Source organism: Oreochromis niloticus, linkage group LG7, assembly GCF_001858045.2.
Source record: "Oreochromis niloticus isolate F11D_XX linkage group LG7, O_niloticus_UMD_NMBU, whole genome shotgun sequence".
Lineage (NCBI taxonomy): Eukaryota > Metazoa > Chordata > Actinopteri > Cichliformes > Cichlidae > Oreochromis > Oreochromis niloticus.
This window is the reverse complement of record NC_031972.2, coordinates 39226864-39247555: the sequence shown is the minus strand read 5'-3', so window position 1 is coordinate 39247555 and position 20692 is coordinate 39226864. Positions and strand designations below refer to the sequence as shown.

Genomic DNA, 20692 nt, shown 5'->3' with positions numbered 1-20692 from the left:
CAGATTTTTTGGGGGGGGTGAACACGTGCTTCAGTTCCACTGAAAAACACGTTATCCTGTTTGCTGTGGCTGCAGGTCAGCACTGCCTATTGCAAAAGTAGATTTGCGGTTCTATTGGAGAGCAGAGACTAAAACAACTTGAAGCATAGGCTTTAAATAGGAAGACTATAAAAGCAAAACCAGCCAACTTTTAACCAAAAACTGAACATGACTTCTATTGGAACAGGTTAAAAAGGTCTCATGATGATGATTTGGCTAAAGAGCAATGACACTGAAAACTCTGGCAAACCCATCATAGGTTGCTAAGGCTAACACACAAACATTAGAGAGACACAAACATCCACAACTTAAAAAAAAAAGTCACTTAATGGTTTTTGAATGAAATTTCATGCAAATGCAAGTACAGTAGATAATACAGTTGGAAAAAACCCAAATAAAGTGCCAATTTATAGTTAAACTAATAATAAAAACTATCCAGGGCATTGGATAGTTTATTTCCAGCAGTATGCAGTATTGTATCAAATGACAAAATATTGCATTTCAATTTTTATTTTATCTACTAGTAGCGGTTTCTTAGCAGCTATTTGGCCATAAAGGCCTGATTCACACAGTCTCCTCTGAACAGTTGATGTAGAGATGAGTGCTACTGGAACTCTGTGTGACATTTATCTGAGCTCTAATCTGAGGTGCTGTTAAGTTATGATTTCTGAAGCTGGTGACTCAGATAAATTTATCCTCAGCAGCAGAGGTGACTGGGGCGGTCCGCATGTGAGCCAGTTTCTTCGTAGCGCTTGATGGTTTTTGAATGTGTCCCCAAGTGCAGTCGCAAAGTTTTAACAATTTTTCTGACTGACTGACCTTCAGTTCTTATCCTCCTGAGACCCAAACTCTTTCATAGCATGCATTTTTAATTTCTCTTTGCTATTTGGGCTGATTGGGACCTGATGAATGTAAAAACAAAGAATTACCAGATTTTTTTATTTTTTTTTTTAACCTGAATTTTGTTTCTAAGAAAAATGAGATCCACATATGAGGACATTTGTTTGAAATTTTGATAGAACAGTGGCAGTATAATGTCCTCGTAAGTGGATATCAGGCCCTTGAAGAGCAAAATTTAGTATTTTGGTTTAGACATCCCAAAATGTGATGTCCACATATGTGGACGCCAGGTCCTAGGAGTTTAAAGTAATGATGGGCTGTCGTTTCTCTTTACTTAGCTGTTTAAAATAAAAGACATATTTAGAGTTATTTATCATTTTTTTTCCTTTGCTACATAATTCAATATATTCATTTAGCTTCATATATTTGATGTCTTCAGTTTGTATCTACAAGGTAGAAAGTAATAAAAATACAGAAAAACCATTAAATGAGAAGGTGTCCAGACTTTGACTGGTAGTGTATCCCAACATACCTCGTCTGTGTTCGTGCAACAGCGTTAATGTTGCTTGAGGGACAGGATCCACATTTCTGAAGGATTTCTTAAACTAGTACTGTGGTTTCCATTTAAACTTTGAAACAGACATTACAAACACATTAAACACTGACAAACATAATAAAACACTACATTTCTGACCTTTTCACCTCAACACACCTCATCTGTGTGACTGTGCAACAGCACACGTTACTTCTGGTAACGTGTGATATGCTACAAAGCACTTTTGGTTTGTTTTCAAACACAGAAAAACATTTCTGACATTTCTACCTTGACACACCCTTTAGACAGGGGGTTGCATCATCCCTGCACGTCAGAATGAAAGGGCCATTGTCCACGATTATCATAGCACACCTCTGGTTGTGGTTTTGGTTGTGAGGGTCTTGTGGTGTAGCATTCCTTCTGTGGTGGTGGAAAGCTGAATGATGGTTAGACAACTCTTGATGCTGGCTTGTTGACTTGGTTCATACTGTGGACCAGAGCCAGGCAGAACCTTTTGAGAGCCATCGGTTTCTGGTTTCAGTACAAGTCTGTGTTGTAAACCAGCCAGGAATTCACAATGCACAAGTCAAGGATGTATTCAAACGGTGAAATGTACCATCTGCTCGACTTGACTGGGGTCCTATGCAGGTGTACTAGCATGTAAAAAAAAAAATAAAAAAAAATCAATTCCTCCCATAGCTCATTATATGCAGGGATGAGTGATGGGCGTGGAATGATGATCTTTGCTCCACTGACCGAACGAGGCACGATCCCACAGGCGTTTTCTCAGAAGGTTCATCCATTTGTGGTTGAACCATTTTACTATAATCAGACCTTTTGAATCTACGCTTTTTTTTGTAACAAGTAGGCTCAGATGTTATTAGCAACTTATTATAATCATTTCCTTTTCTGTTCAAAAGATTGGTCCAATATGTCCTAAACTACAGGACCAAAAAAAGTCATTAAAGCACCATTCCTTAATATTTGGCGTTATTATCATGGGTGAGACTCAGAAACTTCTGGGCGATTTCATTTGGTTTAAAGCTCAGAAGAAAAAGGACAATTTAGCCATAACTCACATTTGCTGAGCAAGAAACGTCTAGGATGCAAACTGCTGATGTGATGTCCGTCCTGGTCAAACTGCTGCAAAAGGCTGAGAGACTGAGTATAATGTAATTAAAAACAGAATGCAACAATTTACAAATCTATTAAACCCAAAGATACAAAATGTTAAAACTGAGAAAGATATTTATAAAGATGTTGGCCACACATCTTAAAAATCGGTTGGGTCAAGTCTTCATCACCAAGAATCTTCTATGAAGCAATGCTGTTATAATAGATGTAGTGTACAGTTAAAATAACGTCTTTGGTTAAAAAGATATGATCTGGATGAGAACTTATGTTGCTCTAAAGCCTTTATATACCTTTCAGAATTGATGGTACATTTTCAAATGAGCAAGCTGCCATGTCTACAGGTTTGACAAACATAGTAAAGCTCAGAGATGCAGGCTTTTAAGTGAGCACTAATAACACTGGGTGGTCTTTGTCTTCTTTAGTCCAGAGAACAGGGAATGTTTTCTTCCAAATTAATTTTTTTTTTCTCACACAATTTGTGTATGCGAAATAATCCCAAAATGCAACAGTACATTCTGCCAATTGGCAAAAAAATAAAAGAAACAAATCACACACATAAACCCTATAGTCATATTGTATATGCATATAGTGGTGTATTTAGGGCTCTTTAAGTGTTTAATGGAAGTGTAAAAATTATATACAATGCAGTTAATTTACCATTTAGTACACTTGAGGTGTAAAAGTATTATTTTAGGCATTTAATGAGTGAACATCATTTTAAATAAGTCTTTGATTCTTATTGGTCAACGACAGATATTTATTTGTACTTCTTGTAGTTATCCAGCAGATGGGGATGTTTGTCCCTTTAAGATGTTCATACCCCACATCCGGAGTTTCACCAACTTTCTGACCTCCTCTTTGGCTAAAGTGATGTCCAGTGTGGCCTAAACCTGACCCAGTACCTTCTGTGTGCTGCAGCCATGGACACAGTAAGTTACTGTACAAACAGCTGAAAAACAAGTAAGCCAGTTCTGATGTCAGACCTTAGAAACATTAGAAATCCGGTCATCATACTATTTTTGTCATGTGGCCTTCAGTCCCATGTTGGCTCCCAAGGATGGGAATGTGAGAACAGCAAGGTCTCAGTTAAACGTATGTTCCAAGCAGGATTTGTGACATCATCACTATAGTAGTAATTAAGTCTCAAGTCTGTCCATAGATACTCTACGGTTTTTCTGAATGGTTATTAATATTTATCTAATACTACTTTTGCTAATGCTGCTGTATAGCATCTTAGTCCTGCTAACTACATTCATAACTACAGTCAAGATCCTAAACAAACAGTCTTTAATGCTTATATTTAGTAATATGTCCAATATTATTTTAAAAAAAAATCACACAGTACTGCTCAAAACACAACAAAACAAAAAACAGGCACAAAACACTGAAAATAATATCTTCCTGTTGCTATTATTAGAAAACATTATCCTGACCCATCATGCAACCTTTTTTTGGCAATCCTTGCCACAGCAGGAATACTGAGTTCCTGAGCTGTGGAAGTAGCTGAAGCAAAAACTCCGGTGTGGTATTATATCTGTGAGGCCACTGAACGTGACTTTCAGTTGGCCTCGATGTAATTCTGGCAAACCCTCAGGAAACTTAGTAGGAGAACTCTGCTCATACTGTGTACAGTGGAAGTGGGGTGCTGCAGACTTCTACTGAGGATATAACCGATCATGGAGGGATCCCCTCAATCCTACTAATACGTCTTCTGTAGAAGAACCATAGTCAGAGGATGAGGGAGATAATTTGTTCATCACTGGGGGTGAGCTAATTGAGGCAGTGAAGCAACCCCTTGGTGGCAGGTCCCCTTGGGTGGATAAACTCTGCCCTGAACACCTTAAGGCTCTGGATGTTGTGGGCCTGTTGTCTGTATGGATGCTGTCTGTCTGTTAGTCAAATCTTTGTAGACATGCATCTGCAACATTTCGTGGTGATCTGGGACGGTGCCTCTGGATTGGCAGACTGGGGTGGCGAGCCCTATCTTTATGAAGAGCTACCGTAGGTTGAGAGGCAGGTAACACCCTGGACCCAGGTCGCCAGTGTGGTGCAGCCAAATACTGCATACCAGCACAAACATTGAAACAGTGGACAGGTCTCCAGCCTCTACCAGGGCCAGCACACACTGGGGCTATGCTGAAATGTGAATATACAAAGTCAAAAATTAACAATCATACTTAAAACATGCTGTAAAGAAATTTCAGACAATTTAAAACTGAAACTCAGAACATAATCCGCTCTTGATGTTCTAGTTTTATTCTCTCAGTAGAAGACTTGGTGCTATTAAAGGGGTTCAGAGTAAAGATTAATTCTAAAAACAAAATTCAAACATTGTCTGTGTACAAGTTTGATATGAGGTCATCAAGGACAGTGTAGGTTTCAGTAGGCCGTGATTTCATACCTATTGATCCTTATCTGGAATCTAAACTGCTCCAGAGAAAGTTAAGGTCACAACATAAGTTACCATACCTATATATCCTGGTAAGAAGTTACCACTGGCATAGTACAGAAAGCCCAGGGTTAACCTGGATGAGCCAGAATGCTGCTTTGTACTATAGCCTTCTGACTTCAACATAATTGAGATACTGTGGCTGTGTATTAACAAAAGCCTACAAACCTCAATTAACTGAAGCAACATTGTGAAGAAGAATATGCCAAAAGTCCTCCACAATAACGTGAGAGACTGATAAAGTCATACAGAAAATTATTGCTCCAAGTTATTGCTGCTAAACATGTTTTTTAAGCTACTGAATCATAAACTATGCTTGCTTTAGAAATGGTTATGTGTTCTAAGAATTTTAAAAAGTAATAGTGAGCACTTTTATTCTTATATTGCTTTCTAATTAGCCTAATAATTTAATGTAAATCACAGAATCAGGCCTAAAGGTCTTCTGAAAAAGGCAATTAATAATCCAAGACTATATTATATATAGAATTATATAGAGGTTTAACTATATACCTTTGCATATCTCTGCCTTGTGCAACGTGTTTTCTGCGAATAAACTGTGTAAAAAGTGTTGTGAGGTTGTACTGTGAATCCATTCCACCACAAAACTTAATTTCTAACAACTTCGACTTTTATTTTGAAGGTCACGCATGGCAGCGTCGGTTGCAGCCGGTACTGCAGCCTGTTGAATGGAGGCAGCGGGAAGAGGCAGTTGTTCTCACTTCCAGTTATCAGAGAACCTGTGTGAACTCCGTTTCTCAGTATGAGTTCTTAAGCGGAGGAAGTGTTTGTTTTTTTTAGAACGGAAACCCAAGCGATGCGCACACACAGCTGCCGCTGATAACAAGAAGCGGCACTCCGCTTTCAGCTGCACATCTTATTGAGTCGCCAAAAGACAGCGGCTGTGTTTATTTCTCAGAGCAGCAGCAAAAGGTGAAGCGAGTTTGCAGAGGTGAGTCCACGCACGAATACCACGAGGCTTACATCCTGTCAAGATGTTCACGCAGAACAGCGGCTAAACTCTGTGGCGTGTTTCTTTTTCTTTTACTGTGTTTTTGTGACCGGACGCATTTCATATCCTCTCGAGCTGGAATTCAGTAAAAAGTAACTTACGAAGAAGAGATCCTTTAAAATAGAAGTGAAAACCCCCTTTTTAGGTCAAATAGATACAGCCCACTGAAAAGGGGAGAGTGCAGATACCTGCTGGTAGTTACGTGTGTGGAATGACCCATAAAACTTCATGTAAATAGGTATGCAGTCACAGACGGGTGGCCCTACACTCAGTTCAGCTCTATAGTTACATGTAATGACTCTGGGCAGGCGTCGTGGGTCTTATACCAGTAATTCTGTGTGCCAGCTTAAAGCGTAAGATCGATAACTGCACCGCATACTAACCCAGTGTTTGTTTTTCGATCGGTAGATTTATTTATAACTGTCATTGTTGTGTTGGTATATACGTTTTTAACCGCTCGTGAGGCGATTTTTCTTGATACCAGTTGTATTTGTCAATGACATGAAGCGATGGAGGAAACAGTAATACGTTATTTCATTCTTAGAACACAATAGCAGATTTGAGAAGTCATTATGATCTTACTTATGGCCGATTAGACTTCTCAGAGCATTATTTAATGATCTTATTGTTGCAGCTCTAGATAGACTGAGTAATTTTTAAGTGCACTTATGTGAATTCCTCAAGTATCTGGGGATCGACCTGTCAGTAGAGACCCACAGTTGGTTTTTTTTAGGATGCCAAGATAACTTTACCAAGTTAGGCCTATAAATAGCTCACAGTTTGCAGATGTCAAGCAAGTGACTACTGTCACCTGTTACTTTGTAACCAGAATTGTTTAACACAATGTAACTTCAAAGTAAAAGAAAATAATGTTGTGCGTGTATAATATGGCCAGAGAGGTAAGAGGGCCATTTATGGGGCAAGGATCAGCAGAGGCAGACTGATGCTTGGCCTTGCAGTGTGGTGGTAGTCTGTAGGTAGTATACAGAGCTTTGTAGATCCTGTTACTTTTTACTGTCTGACTGACAGGATATTGGTACAGGGAGAACTCACTTGGCTATTGGTTGCTTGGAGAAATTCCAGTTTGACAAATGCCCTCGTGGGTTTTTGCAGACTCTGTACTGTCCACTGTTACTCTTCAGTTTATTACATTAGGATTAGGGGCTCACTAATTGGCACTTGCCCGATTTCTTTCTATTTTTTTTTTTTTTTAATTCAAAGGGCACTGACGAACAGCCCTCAGCCAGTGTCTCCCAAAGTATAAAATACTTTCTGTCTAGCATGAAAGTCTGTGAACAGTTGAATGTAATTACAAATTTGTCATCAGAGATTACAATGATTTGTTTGTTAGAATTTCAAACACCATAAAACTACCAGAGCTGATTAGAGTGTGGCACCAGATGTCTTTAATATTGAACCTTTTCACAATATTCTACTTTTCTGAGATACTAAATTTCATTAGTTGTCAGTTATAATCATCAAAATAAATAAATAAATAAATAAATAAACACTTAAAATATATCAGTCTGTGTGGAATAATTGTATACATTATACAAGTTTCACTTTTTGAATGGAATTAATGAAATTAATCTACTTTTTAATGATATTCTAATTATATGACCAGCACCTGTATTTTAAAATTGACCCCACAGTTATCTTTTACAGAATAAGAAACTCAATTTAATGAAGTATTGTAAAGTACAGCAATCATAGTACCATAAATTAAGCTTCAGTCTACATCCCTGCAATTCATCAAGCCTGAAACCAAAGAGTTAAATCTGCTCTGCATTTAACGCTTTGCTCTCTTTTCTTGGATTGGTACTCCATACTCTGGACTAACAGCCCTCATATTAGACAGGTGTTTCTAGACAATCTGTCCACAGCTGTTATTTGCATTAATTTCTATATGGTCAAAATGAAGTCATTGGGGGTTATAAGTATTAAGATTTTTAATTTGTTTTTTCCTTTTTATCCCACAAACCCCCAAATTTGCTTTATGATGATAAAACCATTTTAGGAAAAGTTATAAGAGATAATGGTGTTTTAATTTAAGCTACGTGACATTTAAAATGCAATAGGTTCAAAATGACCCCCATTGGTGTTATACAGTCCCGATCAAAAGTTTAAGACCACTTGAAAAATGGCAAAAAATCATATTTTGCATGTTTGGATCTTAACAAGGTCCCAAGTAGAGTTTCAACATGCAACAAGAAGAAATGGGAGTGAGACAAAACCTTTTTTGAGCATGCAATTTATTGAAAACAACGCTTAAACTGAAACAGGCTGTTTTACAGCTGATCAAAAGTTTAGGACCACACCTTCAAAAAAAAAAAAACCCTTAAACCACCCACAAAACAGAAATCAAAGTTCCAAACATGAACTCAGAAATGAGTAGCTCCACCGTTATTGTTGATCATTTTAAATATTTGTTGCGGTGTGCTTGATGCAAGTGTTTCTATGAGGTGAGTGGGAACATTTCTCCAAGTGGTGAAGACGGCTGGAAGAAGGGCATCTGCTGTCTGGAACTGTTGTCCATTTTTGTAAACTTCCCTTGCCATCCATCCCCAAAGGTTCTCAGTGGGATTTAGATCAGGGGACCATGCAGGACGGTCCAAAAGAGTGATGTTATTCTCCTGGAAGTAGTCCCTTGTCCTGCAGGCATTGTGTACTGTAGTGTTGTCCTGTTGAAAAACCCAGTCGTTACCACACAGACGAGGGCCCTCAGTCATGAGGGATGCTCTCTGCAATAGCCAGCGGCGGTTTGACACACTTTTACCTCCTGAAGGTCCATTGTTCTACTGAAGGAAAAAGAACCCCAGACCATTAGGTCTGAGGATCGTCCAGTGTCTTGATGGACAACCGATAGGGTCCTCTGGTTCAGTGCTGGTGACATTTTTTGGGGTTTTCCACTTGACTTTTTTGTTCCACAACACTCAGGATCATTTAAGAAATTCCAAATGACTGTCTTACTGCGTCCCACCTCAGCAGCGATGGCGTGCTGCGAGAGACCCTGCTTATGCAGTTCAACAACCCGACCACATTCAAAAAGGGAACTTTTTTGTGCCTTTGCCATCAAAACATTATGACAGTGTGACTCCCTGACAGAAAATGACAAAGAATCAACATTTTTGCACAGATTTGGCCTTTTAAAAGCATGTGGTTCTAAACTTTTCATCAGCTATAAAACAGCCTGTTTCAGTTTAAGCGTTGTTTCCAATAAATTGCATGCTCAAAAAAGGTTTTGTCTCACTCGCATTTCTTCTTGTTGCCTGTTGGAGCGCTATTTGCAACTTTGTTGAGATCCAACCATGCAAAATATCTTCTTTTTTTTTTGTTGCCATTTTTCAAGTGGTCTTAAACTTTTGATCAGAACTATAATATGATATTGAAGTTATGTTTCCTACAAATGAATTAATTTATACAAGGCATATTTCAATAAAAGCATACCTATATTGAGCAAATATATTCTATAGGAATGTGTTTTACCTGCCTAAGAAGATCTGTGATATCAGGCAGATATGTGGTTCTTCTCTAAGTATCGGTGCAATCTACTTCCACATTCACTGCATGTAGTTGGGGGAATTCCCTCAAACTGTATCTACAAAGGCTGCAGTGTTATGACTGTAAAAAGTGGAACATGTAGCTTACTTACATGAAGTTAATTTACCTGTTTTATTTACAACTGGAGCACTGACTGAATAATGTTTACACATTAAAAGCAAAGCCAATTGGCCACTCTAAAAGTCAACAAATTCCATACGGTATATTTATTTGTATATATAATAAAACACTTTAAGAATTAGAGCAAGAGAATTATCTCATAGTAAGTTAATCAGATAGTTGTCCCAAATTGGGGAAAAAAAGGAAGGCAGATCACAAAACAAACTGGGTTGCCCTTTAATATACTACACATTTTTCTGTGGTATATTTTCTGTGCTTCTGATAACTTGACATGATATTTTCATTGCTAATTAGAGGTGGTATGGTAGACTGTCACTGCTTATTTCTATTTACTGGCAGATGTTGTGAAGCTTCGGTTAAGGAGTTTAAGAGATCTGTAACAGATTTTTAACACAAATAAATGTTACTCTGCTAATTTAAAACTGTATTTATGTTACAGACGGGAAGGAGTGATAATGTTTTTCGGTCTAGCTCCAACATTAACGTTATATATTGTCTCTTCATTGGCTCCAGATTCAAATTTAAAATCCTACTCCTCACATACAAGGTCTGAATAGCCAGGACCAATCTTATCTCAGAGACATAGTACCATATCTCCCCAGTAGAGCACTTCGCTCTCAGACTGCAGGCTTACTTGTTGTTCCTAAGATAGTTTAAAGCAGTATAGAAGGCAATGCCTTCAGCTTTCAGGCCCCTCTTCGGTGGAACCAGCTCGCAGATTTGATTATGTGACAAGTTACCTCTATGCCTTTTAAGATTAGGCTTAAACTTTCGTTGTTGATAAAGCATATAGCTGGGGATGGATCAGGTGACCCTTAACCCTGCCTTGGTTACACTGCAATAGGCCTAGGCTGTTGGGGGCTTCCCATCATGCAATGAGTGTTCCTCCTTCAGTCACATTTTTTCACTCACCTTTGTGTTTATACATCACTCATTTAATCATTAGTTGCTATTTATATCTGGCTCTCTTCCACTGTGTGTCTTATGTTCTCTCTTCCTACACTCACCCCTTGTCGGTCACAGCAGGTGACACTGTCGCTAAGTTCTTGCTCATAGGGGGGCGTTTGGTTGTTGGGGTTTCTCCATATTGTAGGGTGTGATGTGGTGCTATGTAAATAAAATAAAATTGGAATGAATTAAATTATTATTAGCCACAGCTGCTAAGTTAATGATAACTTAACTGATGGCTAATAATAGTAAAATGGGTAACATTAATGTGGGTGCCAGCCAGATTAACATTTATGATAACTGTTTAATTATTAATTGTTGTTGAAACAAGAACTTTACTGACCTCAAGATTCTTTTTACACTCTTCAAGATGGTGGTTTAGTGTTAGTGTAGGTTTGGTGAGTTAGTGTTCACGTCTCCAGCTGCTGGTGATGGGAGGGGCTGCCTGAAAATCTGCAGCAGTCCTATGTTGTGTCAGATGGAGGAGGCGAAGTTGGTACCGACAGTGTCATTACTGTTGCAAAAGCATAATAGTCTAATCTATTTAATTATTATTAACAATTATCACTAATTATCACTAACAATTATCACAATTATCACTAATTAGTATAAATTAGTATCTTAAGTACCTACTCAGTACTTATGCTGCCTTTAGTGCAAAAAAACACGTACCATTGCATTTTCAGAATTTAGGTATCTATTTAGGTATTGGTTCTGGTGACATCCTTATACCACAAAGTAGTAAACACTAAACTGTTAGATCATCCATATGTTAACTCTGGGACCTCCTTAATGCAGAGGGCTCCATCCCGTGGATGGACTGGTATCCGGGGAATTTGAAGTCTAGGTTTACACTTTGGCTATTTGTCACATTCCTGGAGTCACCGTCAGAGTAATTTTTGTTGCATAACAGAGTGCATATTTCTGCTGGGAGAAACTGCTGCTCCCTCTACAATGTTGACATTGGTGGTGCAGTTGTGGTCAGAAGTTTAAATCCATTCATCCTGGATATGAGTGTCAGGTTAATTTTAATGGTTTCCTTCAACTGTACTTCTTCTAGAGTGAAATAATGTTATACATCCTTAATTACTTTAAAAAACAAAATTTGGGTGCACAATTTTAAATTTCTTTTGGATTTTCTTAAGTCGACACAGTGTCAAAAGTATGGATACAGGCTCAATAATTCACATAATTTCCTTCAGGATTAATAACGTATTCTGATTCTGAAAAATATAGATATATTTACTTACACTTACTTAAATCTTTTAACAAGTGGTGCTGAAGATTCTAAGATGGCTTTTAAGTTGACGAGGCAGAGCCCTATTAAATTCTGCTTAGTGATCATGTCCAGTACAACTGGTGATTTCTCTTGGATAGCACTCATTGGACTGACCAATTCTTAGAACAATGGCAAATTCCAAGGAAGCCAACCCAGAATTACCATGGCATTCATGCCCATGATGAGTGTACGTAAACTTCTGACCAGAACTGTATGTGCATAATCAGTATGACTTTCAACATTTGTTCTCGATCTGCTTCCATGTTCACTGCATGTAGATGATTTGGAAAGACTAATGGTTAAAGAAAATGTGGGAACACCTAAGACCTGTTGAGATGATTCACATTAGGCCAAGACAGGTGATGATTGTGTGAGGGGCAGACGGTAAGAAGTTGACTAGGAAATGATTGAATTTTATTTAGAAAAACGAGGTATTTCAGTGGCACATACTCAATTCCCCAGTATAATTCTGTATGCTAATGATTAAAAAAACCTGCGCAATGATATATTTCTAGATCTACACAGATGAACTTCATGTCTCAAAAATGTAGGTCGTCTAGCTAAATTAGACTTGGACAGAGGTTGGTGTAGTGTGATTCATTAAAGGATCCCTGGGTTTTGGCTTCATAGCCCAAAGAGTAGGGTTGGGTGATATTAGTTTAAACTTTAACATGGTTTGTGGTAACAGAAAATAGTGAAGAAAGTTTATTAAAGTTTTATTAATGCTGGCAGCTTGCAGACAAGTGTAAGTAAATTAGGAGCATTTTCCATCCTTTTGTTTTCATGAGCTACTGTCAATGATAGCCCATTTCCTAATGTGAAGTGTGAATTTACTAGACAAGGTGTTGGCAGCCGCATTTCACTGGAAAGGTAGTGATACACCTTATATTTAGTGACACTGTGCAAGTTACACAAAAAAGCCTAGGTACTGTTTTCCCTTGAAATTTTAACACTTTAGCTTGTCATCTTGCTTTAGTTATTGCTAACATTTTTTATATCATGTAAAAATGTAGAGCTGTATATTGCAGATATTATGACAATATGATACAGCACAGTCTTCCCTAAAGGTTGACATCTTTGATTACTTGAAATATCAATAATTTTGTGCACATGTATGTATTTTGGAATTTCTTACTAATATTTGGTTTATTTTTGTCCCTTCGAACGTTGCACCTCAATAAGATGCTTTCGGTAGCCATCAACAAGCTTCTGGCTGGATAATTAACCAATATACGTTGTCTTGTGGGCTCAAGCATGCCTACCTATTTCTTTCTCTGTGACTCTCAGGATTTGTAATTGCATTAGTCTGAGTACTTTCTCATGACAGGGCTTCTGTTATAGGATTAGTCGTCATGCTAGCACAAATCAACACTTGCACAGGAATACACAAGCACAAGAAAACTGACTGCTATTCTTTCACTGTAGGTCAACAGAAGAATAAGTACCATTATATTTTCAGGATTTTGGTATGTCTTTGTATGTTTTTGTAATGAACGCTTGGTTATCTTTGCATTGAGACTGGAAACAGCAAGTTAGTCTAGTTAGTCCAGATGTATTAAAAGCCACGTGCACCTGGCAAAACTGTGTCCCAAAATTGCTTCCAATTCAGCTAAACTGCATCTTCACTACCTCTTCTGGTGAAATGTATTTGTTGTTAACTGTTGGTTGTACAAATATATCTCTGAACCATGACTCTGATATGTATTTTACACAAATCACAAGCTTCTGATTTGGTGTCATTGTGAAAGTCTATTTTAAATGAACTATTAATGATCTTTGATCCAGTAGTGTCAGCTGGTTTACTTTAAAGAACACTAAACCGAAAATACAGGGACCGAGGCATATTTCTTTTTTTTTTTTTAGTAGCATTGTCACTAATGTTTGGAGTTTCCACTTTTCTTCACTATGTTGCCTGTTCCGTTAGGGAAAGCTGACTTCTGATGACATGTGGTTTTTTGTGTAGATAAAAATGTCTTGATACCATCCAAGTCTATGGCACGTTTTGTTCTTTGAAGTTGGATGATGCAAGTTACACTCAACATCATAGACTGATAAGATGTAACAGTGGGGAAGCATCTGATGGAAGGTTTGGTGAAGTAGAGGTGGGTTGATTTTTGGTGTGTACCAGATGGATTGTCATGGTGATAGTTATGCACACAGTGACACCCAGCAGATTTCTTCCTGAGTGAATCATGTCGTCAAATATAGACGCATGTTGATTTTGACTGTGGGTAACACATGTTTAGAGACATTCAGCACAGCTCAAGTTGTACTGAACAGCTTTTTAATTCTTCTGCGTGCGTGCGTGTGTATGCATGCACACGTGTGCGTTAATGCCAACAAATCCTTTTAACACCACATGTGGTGAACGGTGCACAGATGGTCTCACTCTCACACACAACCTGCGGTCCCTGGCACACACCTTTTTGAAGCATTTGGAATGTCATCTCACTCTCCCACATGTATCTGGATGATAAGCTGTTATCCATTTGGTTCTTTTGGTCAAACATGTCAAACGTTGAGTATTTGGGATGTAGCTCAGGAGGTAGAGCAGGTCATCTAATCGGAAGGTTGTTTTAATCCCCAGCTACACCAAATTATCCTTGGGCAAGATACTGAACCCTAAATTGTGCTCTGATGAATCCATCAGAGTATGAATGTGTGTGAATGTTAGATAGAAAGCACTTAGAAAAAAGAAAGCATAGAAAAAACTGGTTGTGTGAATGGGTTACTGAGGCAAGTTGTAAAAAGTATTTTAAGTGTTCAGGTAGAGTAGAAAACTGCTGTGAATCTTCTTAAAAGTGTCCCTAATCCTTAATCCAACCCCACACTTGTTTTGGCATTATAATGACATGCTATTACCTGGCCGAGATGAGACATTTAGGTATTTGGTGATATAAAAATCCACGTTTCAGCCAAATGAGCTATATTTGACTGAGACATAAGCAGATTTCTCTTAACATTTGTTATGTTTAGTTAGTTATTTACTTGCTGTTCAATTTGTCTAACTGTAGCTGTTGAATACAATTTTTATAATTTCCATGTTTAAAGCAAGTGTTCATTGATAACTGTAGTGTATTTCATTTAATGTCAGATTACTGGGTAAGAGATGCATGTGACATTGTAAGCTTAAGTGTGTTTGGTTGGGGAAAGTCAGTCCAATGAGTAGTGAAAGAACGACCATATTTTCTAACATACAAGTAGAAAGTATGGTAGTAACAAGTGGGCAGAAAACAAATAGGGGACATGACAGTTACCACAGGAGAGGATGAAAGATGGCAACACTGTTTGTTGCTGTCTTTTATCCTTTCATTCGCAATTGAAAACAATCACTATTCCTGCTACAGTATTGGTCAAAGGTTAATCAAACTTAGACACACTGATCATCTAATGTGTCTCCACCCAAACTGTAATCAAGGTCAAGGCCATATTTGTTGTTCGCAGTAACCTGTGAATTGTGATGGGTCGTGAACCACACTGACATTTGGTTGGTTTTACAGCACTGCATCTCATTAACCTAAAGTGCCTGATCATTGTTTATATGCAAAGATTTGCAGACCTATGCTTACATGTAGCTGTCTAGTGTCACTAGTGGGCATTTTAAAAATAAATGTAAGAATCATCATGAGCTACTCTTGTTTGTGTCACTGCTGTTGCTTTAACCTAACCTGCCACAGAGAAGAGATTTATTATGGTTTTCCTACTCAAAACTGTCCAATATGGCTGAATTAAGACTGCAAGGAAGACTAGGCCAATATTCTGCTAGAATAATGTGAAAGACTCGTTGCCAGTTATCACACATGATTCATTTCAGTTCTTGCTGCCAGTGATGACACAACCAATTCTCAATCATTTCTCACATAGACCAAATTTAAAATGGTGATAGAGATTAACACAGACACCAGGCTGATACCAAAACCAAACTTTTCTGGGTAATTGTAATTTTCATTGACCAAAGGTTAGAGAGAAGTCCTTTGCTTTCTTTGCATCCAAAGTACGACAAACCTCTCAGTCCCTGTGTATTTATAACCACAACCCTGGCTGCTCTGTCTTTTTATTTTTATCTTTCACTGAACACAACTATGAAACTACCTCGTGTCTGGGGAAAGCTATATTTTGCATTTCCTGGGTGTGTAAGTGTGATTACATGTGGCTGCCATATTGACTAAATTAAAAGTGTAGTTGTGTTGATTTTAGAAGGGAAAGAAACTGAATCTATTGCAGAATAATTATTAACTGACCTCAATTCAAAGAAAACAGTTAAGTTTCAGACATATGTGGGAAATCTTTACACTTTTTCTTTGCTGTTTGTGTGTTTATTTAAATTTGATGTTAAAATAAAACAAGTGATGGGCTGTTACCTTTAGTATGATCATGTATTGGGACAGTCGTACAGTTTTTGTGATGCTGCCTCTGTACCACCACCACAGCGGATTTTAAATCAAACAGTGAAGACTGAAGTGCAGTTTCAGGATCAATCCAAAGAGTTAAACCAAAAGTATTGCATCAACTGCAGAGGAGTTGTAGACTGTTGTTGTGATTTGGCACTATGTAAGTAAAGTTGAACTGTAGTCCTCAATTTTCAGAGGACAAAACAAGATTTTAAAAGTAAAGGCCCGATCCCCAAATGTGGCATTTCTTTTTTCTTGTGACCTTTGAAATGAGGCCTTCGCTGCTACCATGCTCAGTTGCTCCTTATTTGTGAGTCTCTCTGCCTTCAGTAACTGAAAAGGGAGTTTTAGACATTGACTTTATCTTTCCCTCACTGGGGAAAGTCACTTGTTAGTAGTACAGTAAGGTTCAGGAAGAAAAAAGTGAAATGGACATATATTAGAAAAATAAATAGGAAATTTAAATTAATTTTAAAAAACAAACAAAAAAAGCCAAAATAGTTACCAAAAGATTCATTTATTTATTTATTTATTTATTATAAGTACAGTGTTTTGACATTCCCTGTGTGGGAATTGTGCAGTCTGACTGCTGTCAGGATGAAGGATTTGCAATAGTGCTCCATCCCACACAGTAGCTACAGCAATGAATTATTATGATTTATTATAATTTCACACTGAAAATATAATAAATTTTCACTGCAAACTTTTTTGTTTCAATGTTTTGTTTCGTGCTCAGTTGTCACCATTTTAATGCAAGTGCATTTGCCACAAAAAAAAGCCCTGAAACATCACGGAGCGGCTTTCACTAAAATATATGACAACATTAGGACAATGCAGCCTCCAGTTTTTGAACTAAAAGAATGATAACACAAGAGCAGCACTGAGGACAATGTTGATTACTAAAATATTAAATAGCTGCAGCTATTTAGGGTTTTCCATTAGGTGGTAGTACCAGGTACTTTTATAGTACCTACTGGGCTGGGGTTCCAACCGATCTGAGGCGGTGGTGTCACGAGAGCCATGAGAGTGGGGTCTGATGAAAAGCCAGAGACCAAGCAGCGAGTATATTATCGCCTCGACGTTCTCCTTTGTTGTGACGTTCGTGTTGAACACAAATGACGTCACAGGACTTTGGGCCACATTGCTATAACAACCCCGTGTGCATTAGGTATTACTTGATTGCGATGGAAAAAACCGAGTTGAGTCGAGGCAAGTCGAGCTGAGTAGGTACTGATGGAAAATGGTCACCTCGTTTGTGGAGTGTAGGGGACTGGTCGGGACGTAACTGGCCCTCTTCACCAGTCTAATACGCCATTTCCTGTCCATCTCCATGCTTCTACCTCCCCAGCACATAATTGCATAAAAGATTACTGCACAGTGATGGTTTCTGCAAAATGTCCTCAATAATATCCTGGACACCTGAAAAAGCCTCAGTCTGTCTAGCAGACAGAGCTGACTTTGGTCCTTCTTGTATTAGGTTTAGGTCATGTGACTGATTTGGCTACTCAAGAGTAATTCAAGTCACTGTTCTGAGAAACTCTTGGGTTGCTTTTGCAGTGCGCTTTAAGTCACTAATATATAAATAGGTAAGTTATTGTCTTGGCAGCCATACATGCCAGTGTCAACATTGTCTCCACCATATTTGACAGATGATGTGGTATGCTTCTTTTCTCTCCATCTCATACTTTCGTCTCCCCGTAAACTTGGTATAAATTAATTTTGATTTCCAAGATTTCAGATTTTAGTTTTTCTTCAGAACTGTGCAGGATCTTTTAGATGTTTAGTTGTCAGTGTTTTTGTTGAAAAACTGTTGTCAAACTTTTTATTTACATGTTGCTCAATACAATTTTACAATTCTATTGCAGGTCTGTTTTTACTTGCAAATCTGGGTGAAATGCTTGCGTTTCCATCGTTTAACACATCAGTGTGTTACAGAGCTGCATGTTAAACGAATCCTCAAACCAAAATATTTGTGTAGAGGATTTTTTTTTATATATATATAATTGAATTATTTCGAATAACTAGATGAATTGTTGTCATGCCTTTTACTGTTCTGATAAAATATTGTGTTTATTGCGCCCAGTTTCAAAGAACTGACAGGTTAAATGCCCAGGTGTTTCCTGTTGCATTGGTTCCTTACTCATGAACCTGCAGTGTAGGTCAATAGTTGCAGATTGGTTCTTGGTCTTCATGTTAATTAATTGGTAATTAATTTTTAATTGTGAATCACAAGGGGCTCATTTTGGGGTCATATTTAAGGCCAAAAAAAGAAGCACTATGAGTCATAGTACCAGAAACTGATTTGTACAACAGTGTGGAAAATTGTACAGAAAGAGAGACATGTCACCAACAAAAAATGACTACATCCGACGAAAGAAAGTCTGTGTGGTTTCTGGAAAGCAGAGTACCTGGAGATCTGCATTGTATAGAGAGAGGCTGATCTTGTATCTTTGCACAGGAAGTTGTGGGTTGATAGAAGTCTGTCTCTCTGGTTCTAAATAAATCCAGTGCAGCTAAAGCCGGTTTGCTGCATCCGCTATCTACAGAAGTTAAAGCAGCCTAGAACTAACTTGAAAGAATCAAGATCAACATGATAATACATTATCAAAATATCCTGGTTAGCCTAATCTAATTTGATCATCCATCATGTAAGTTCCCCACTTTCAGAACCTCAAAGAGATGTGGTGTTTAGCTGCAGCACCTTTCCCCTTCTTCCTCCTTTGCACTTTTGCTAGCAAAGTGACAGTGCAATCTTCCAGTTCTAAATACAAGTGTTACTGTGCAACTCAACCACAGCTGAATGCACTCATCACCTTTGAATGTTTTAATCTCAGATTCATGCGTGTCTCCAAGGAGATCAGTTTTGTATATTTCTAAAATGCTGAAACTGATTATTCAGCTGCGTTTCCCCCTCTCTCTACAGCAGCCAGCTTGCATAATGGGATCTTTTCGGCGTCCCAGACCTCGATTTATGAGCTCTCCAGTTCTGTCGGACCTTACCCGTTTTCATGCAAGCACACCTGCTCTACAGATCTCCAACATCACTGTGTGGAACAGGTGAGCTGACTTCGAACAAGAAATCCCACAGTACTTTAGCTTGATCTTTGTGATCCATATTTAATTTACATTTAAAACCAAAGTAAGCTGAAAGTGACTGTAAGCTAAAATTTGAAGTGTTTTTGTTCTGTTGTAATTTAGTATTTTTATGAAGTCACTTTTCCATCAGCAAGTTTCATCTTCCCCCTTTATTCAAAGTTGGTAATTTATGTCAAAGGGCCTGCACTGACCTGTTACACTTCAAAATTTTAAACAGGCAGCAGTTAGAGGTTTCCACATATACTAACAAGTCAGGCTGGAATACAGAATATAACAAAAATTTGCCTGGATGGAGGACTACATTGGCTGAGTTCATTGGTATAAATATCAGATGTTATCAGTTCTAGACTGCACGACTCCATAATCCCAAAACAAATTGTACAGATATTATCTTACTTTTGTTCTACCTTTAGCACTGGGGTATGTTTTGTCATGTGTATAAACATTGGTTTTAAAAAAAACAGAAAAATATGCTAAGAGAAGAACAGGTTATATTGAAAGTTTCAGAGGTTAGAAATTTTCTATTTGGTTTCATATCTGATTAACTTCTGATTTTAGTGATTTAATCTATATTGGTAATGGCCTAATGAGGGCTGCGCGATTATGTCTAGAGTTATTATCATGATAACAAGTCTTTTTTTATTTCCAGACTGACCGTTTTCCTGAAACCTTTGTTACTCGTGTTTGCGGTTGAATGAAAACAATTCTGCAAAGAAAAGTGGGCCACAATTCTTCCACAGCGGCGTGAAAGAGTCATTGCCGGTTGTTGCAAATGCTTGATTCCTGTTTTTGCAGCCAGAACAGGAAGAACTGACTTACTTACTTACTTTTGATTAACAGATAGCGGATTAAATAATCTGTTGAGCCCCTTTGTCCCTGGGGGTTCATGGGCTGTGCCGCCAGGTCTGTGATTTAACTATAGACTTAACATAGCAGTAACTGGTATCCAGAGAAGTGGCAGAATCTCACATAAAAGCTCACAAAACCATTTTTATGACCACCAAACACAGCTAAAACAAACAATCAACAACAGGTAGACAGATTCTGTGAAAAGATGTAAACACAAAGTGCGGATTCCCACATTCACCCAGTGGAATGTACACGGACATGTACACGGACATGTACACGGACAAACGATGTCTCTGCTGAAAGCACAGTCTTCACGGATATTTCAAAACTACAGGTTTTATCACGCTCCAACCAAAATTCACTGAAAAAGCAGCAAAAGAAGACCAAAATTATGCTTCACGTTAGAATTTATACTGATATTTTTTTTTAATCTTACCTTTTC

The 20692-nt window shown here is 38.0% G+C and overlaps 1 protein-coding gene across 3 annotated transcripts in view; it reads left to right on the top strand.

Annotated features, from left to right (window-relative positions):
• The first annotated feature begins 5669 nt into the window (after positions 1-5669).
• The window catches only part of prr5l (proline rich 5 like), a 34553-nt gene continuing 19530 nt past the window's right edge, over positions 5670-20692 (top strand). Inside the window, exons 1-2 of one of the 3 annotated variants that reach the window (XM_013273772.3) lie at positions 5670-5946; positions 19229-19362. In XM_013273772.3, coding sequence (XP_013129226.1) covers positions 19244-19362 — 119 coding nt within the window. In that variant the 5' untranslated portion in view covers positions 5670-5946; positions 19229-19243. The remainder of the gene's footprint in view (positions 5947-19228; positions 19363-20692) is intronic. The other 2 variants (XM_005454256.4, XM_005454255.4) reach the window with 2 other exon arrangements.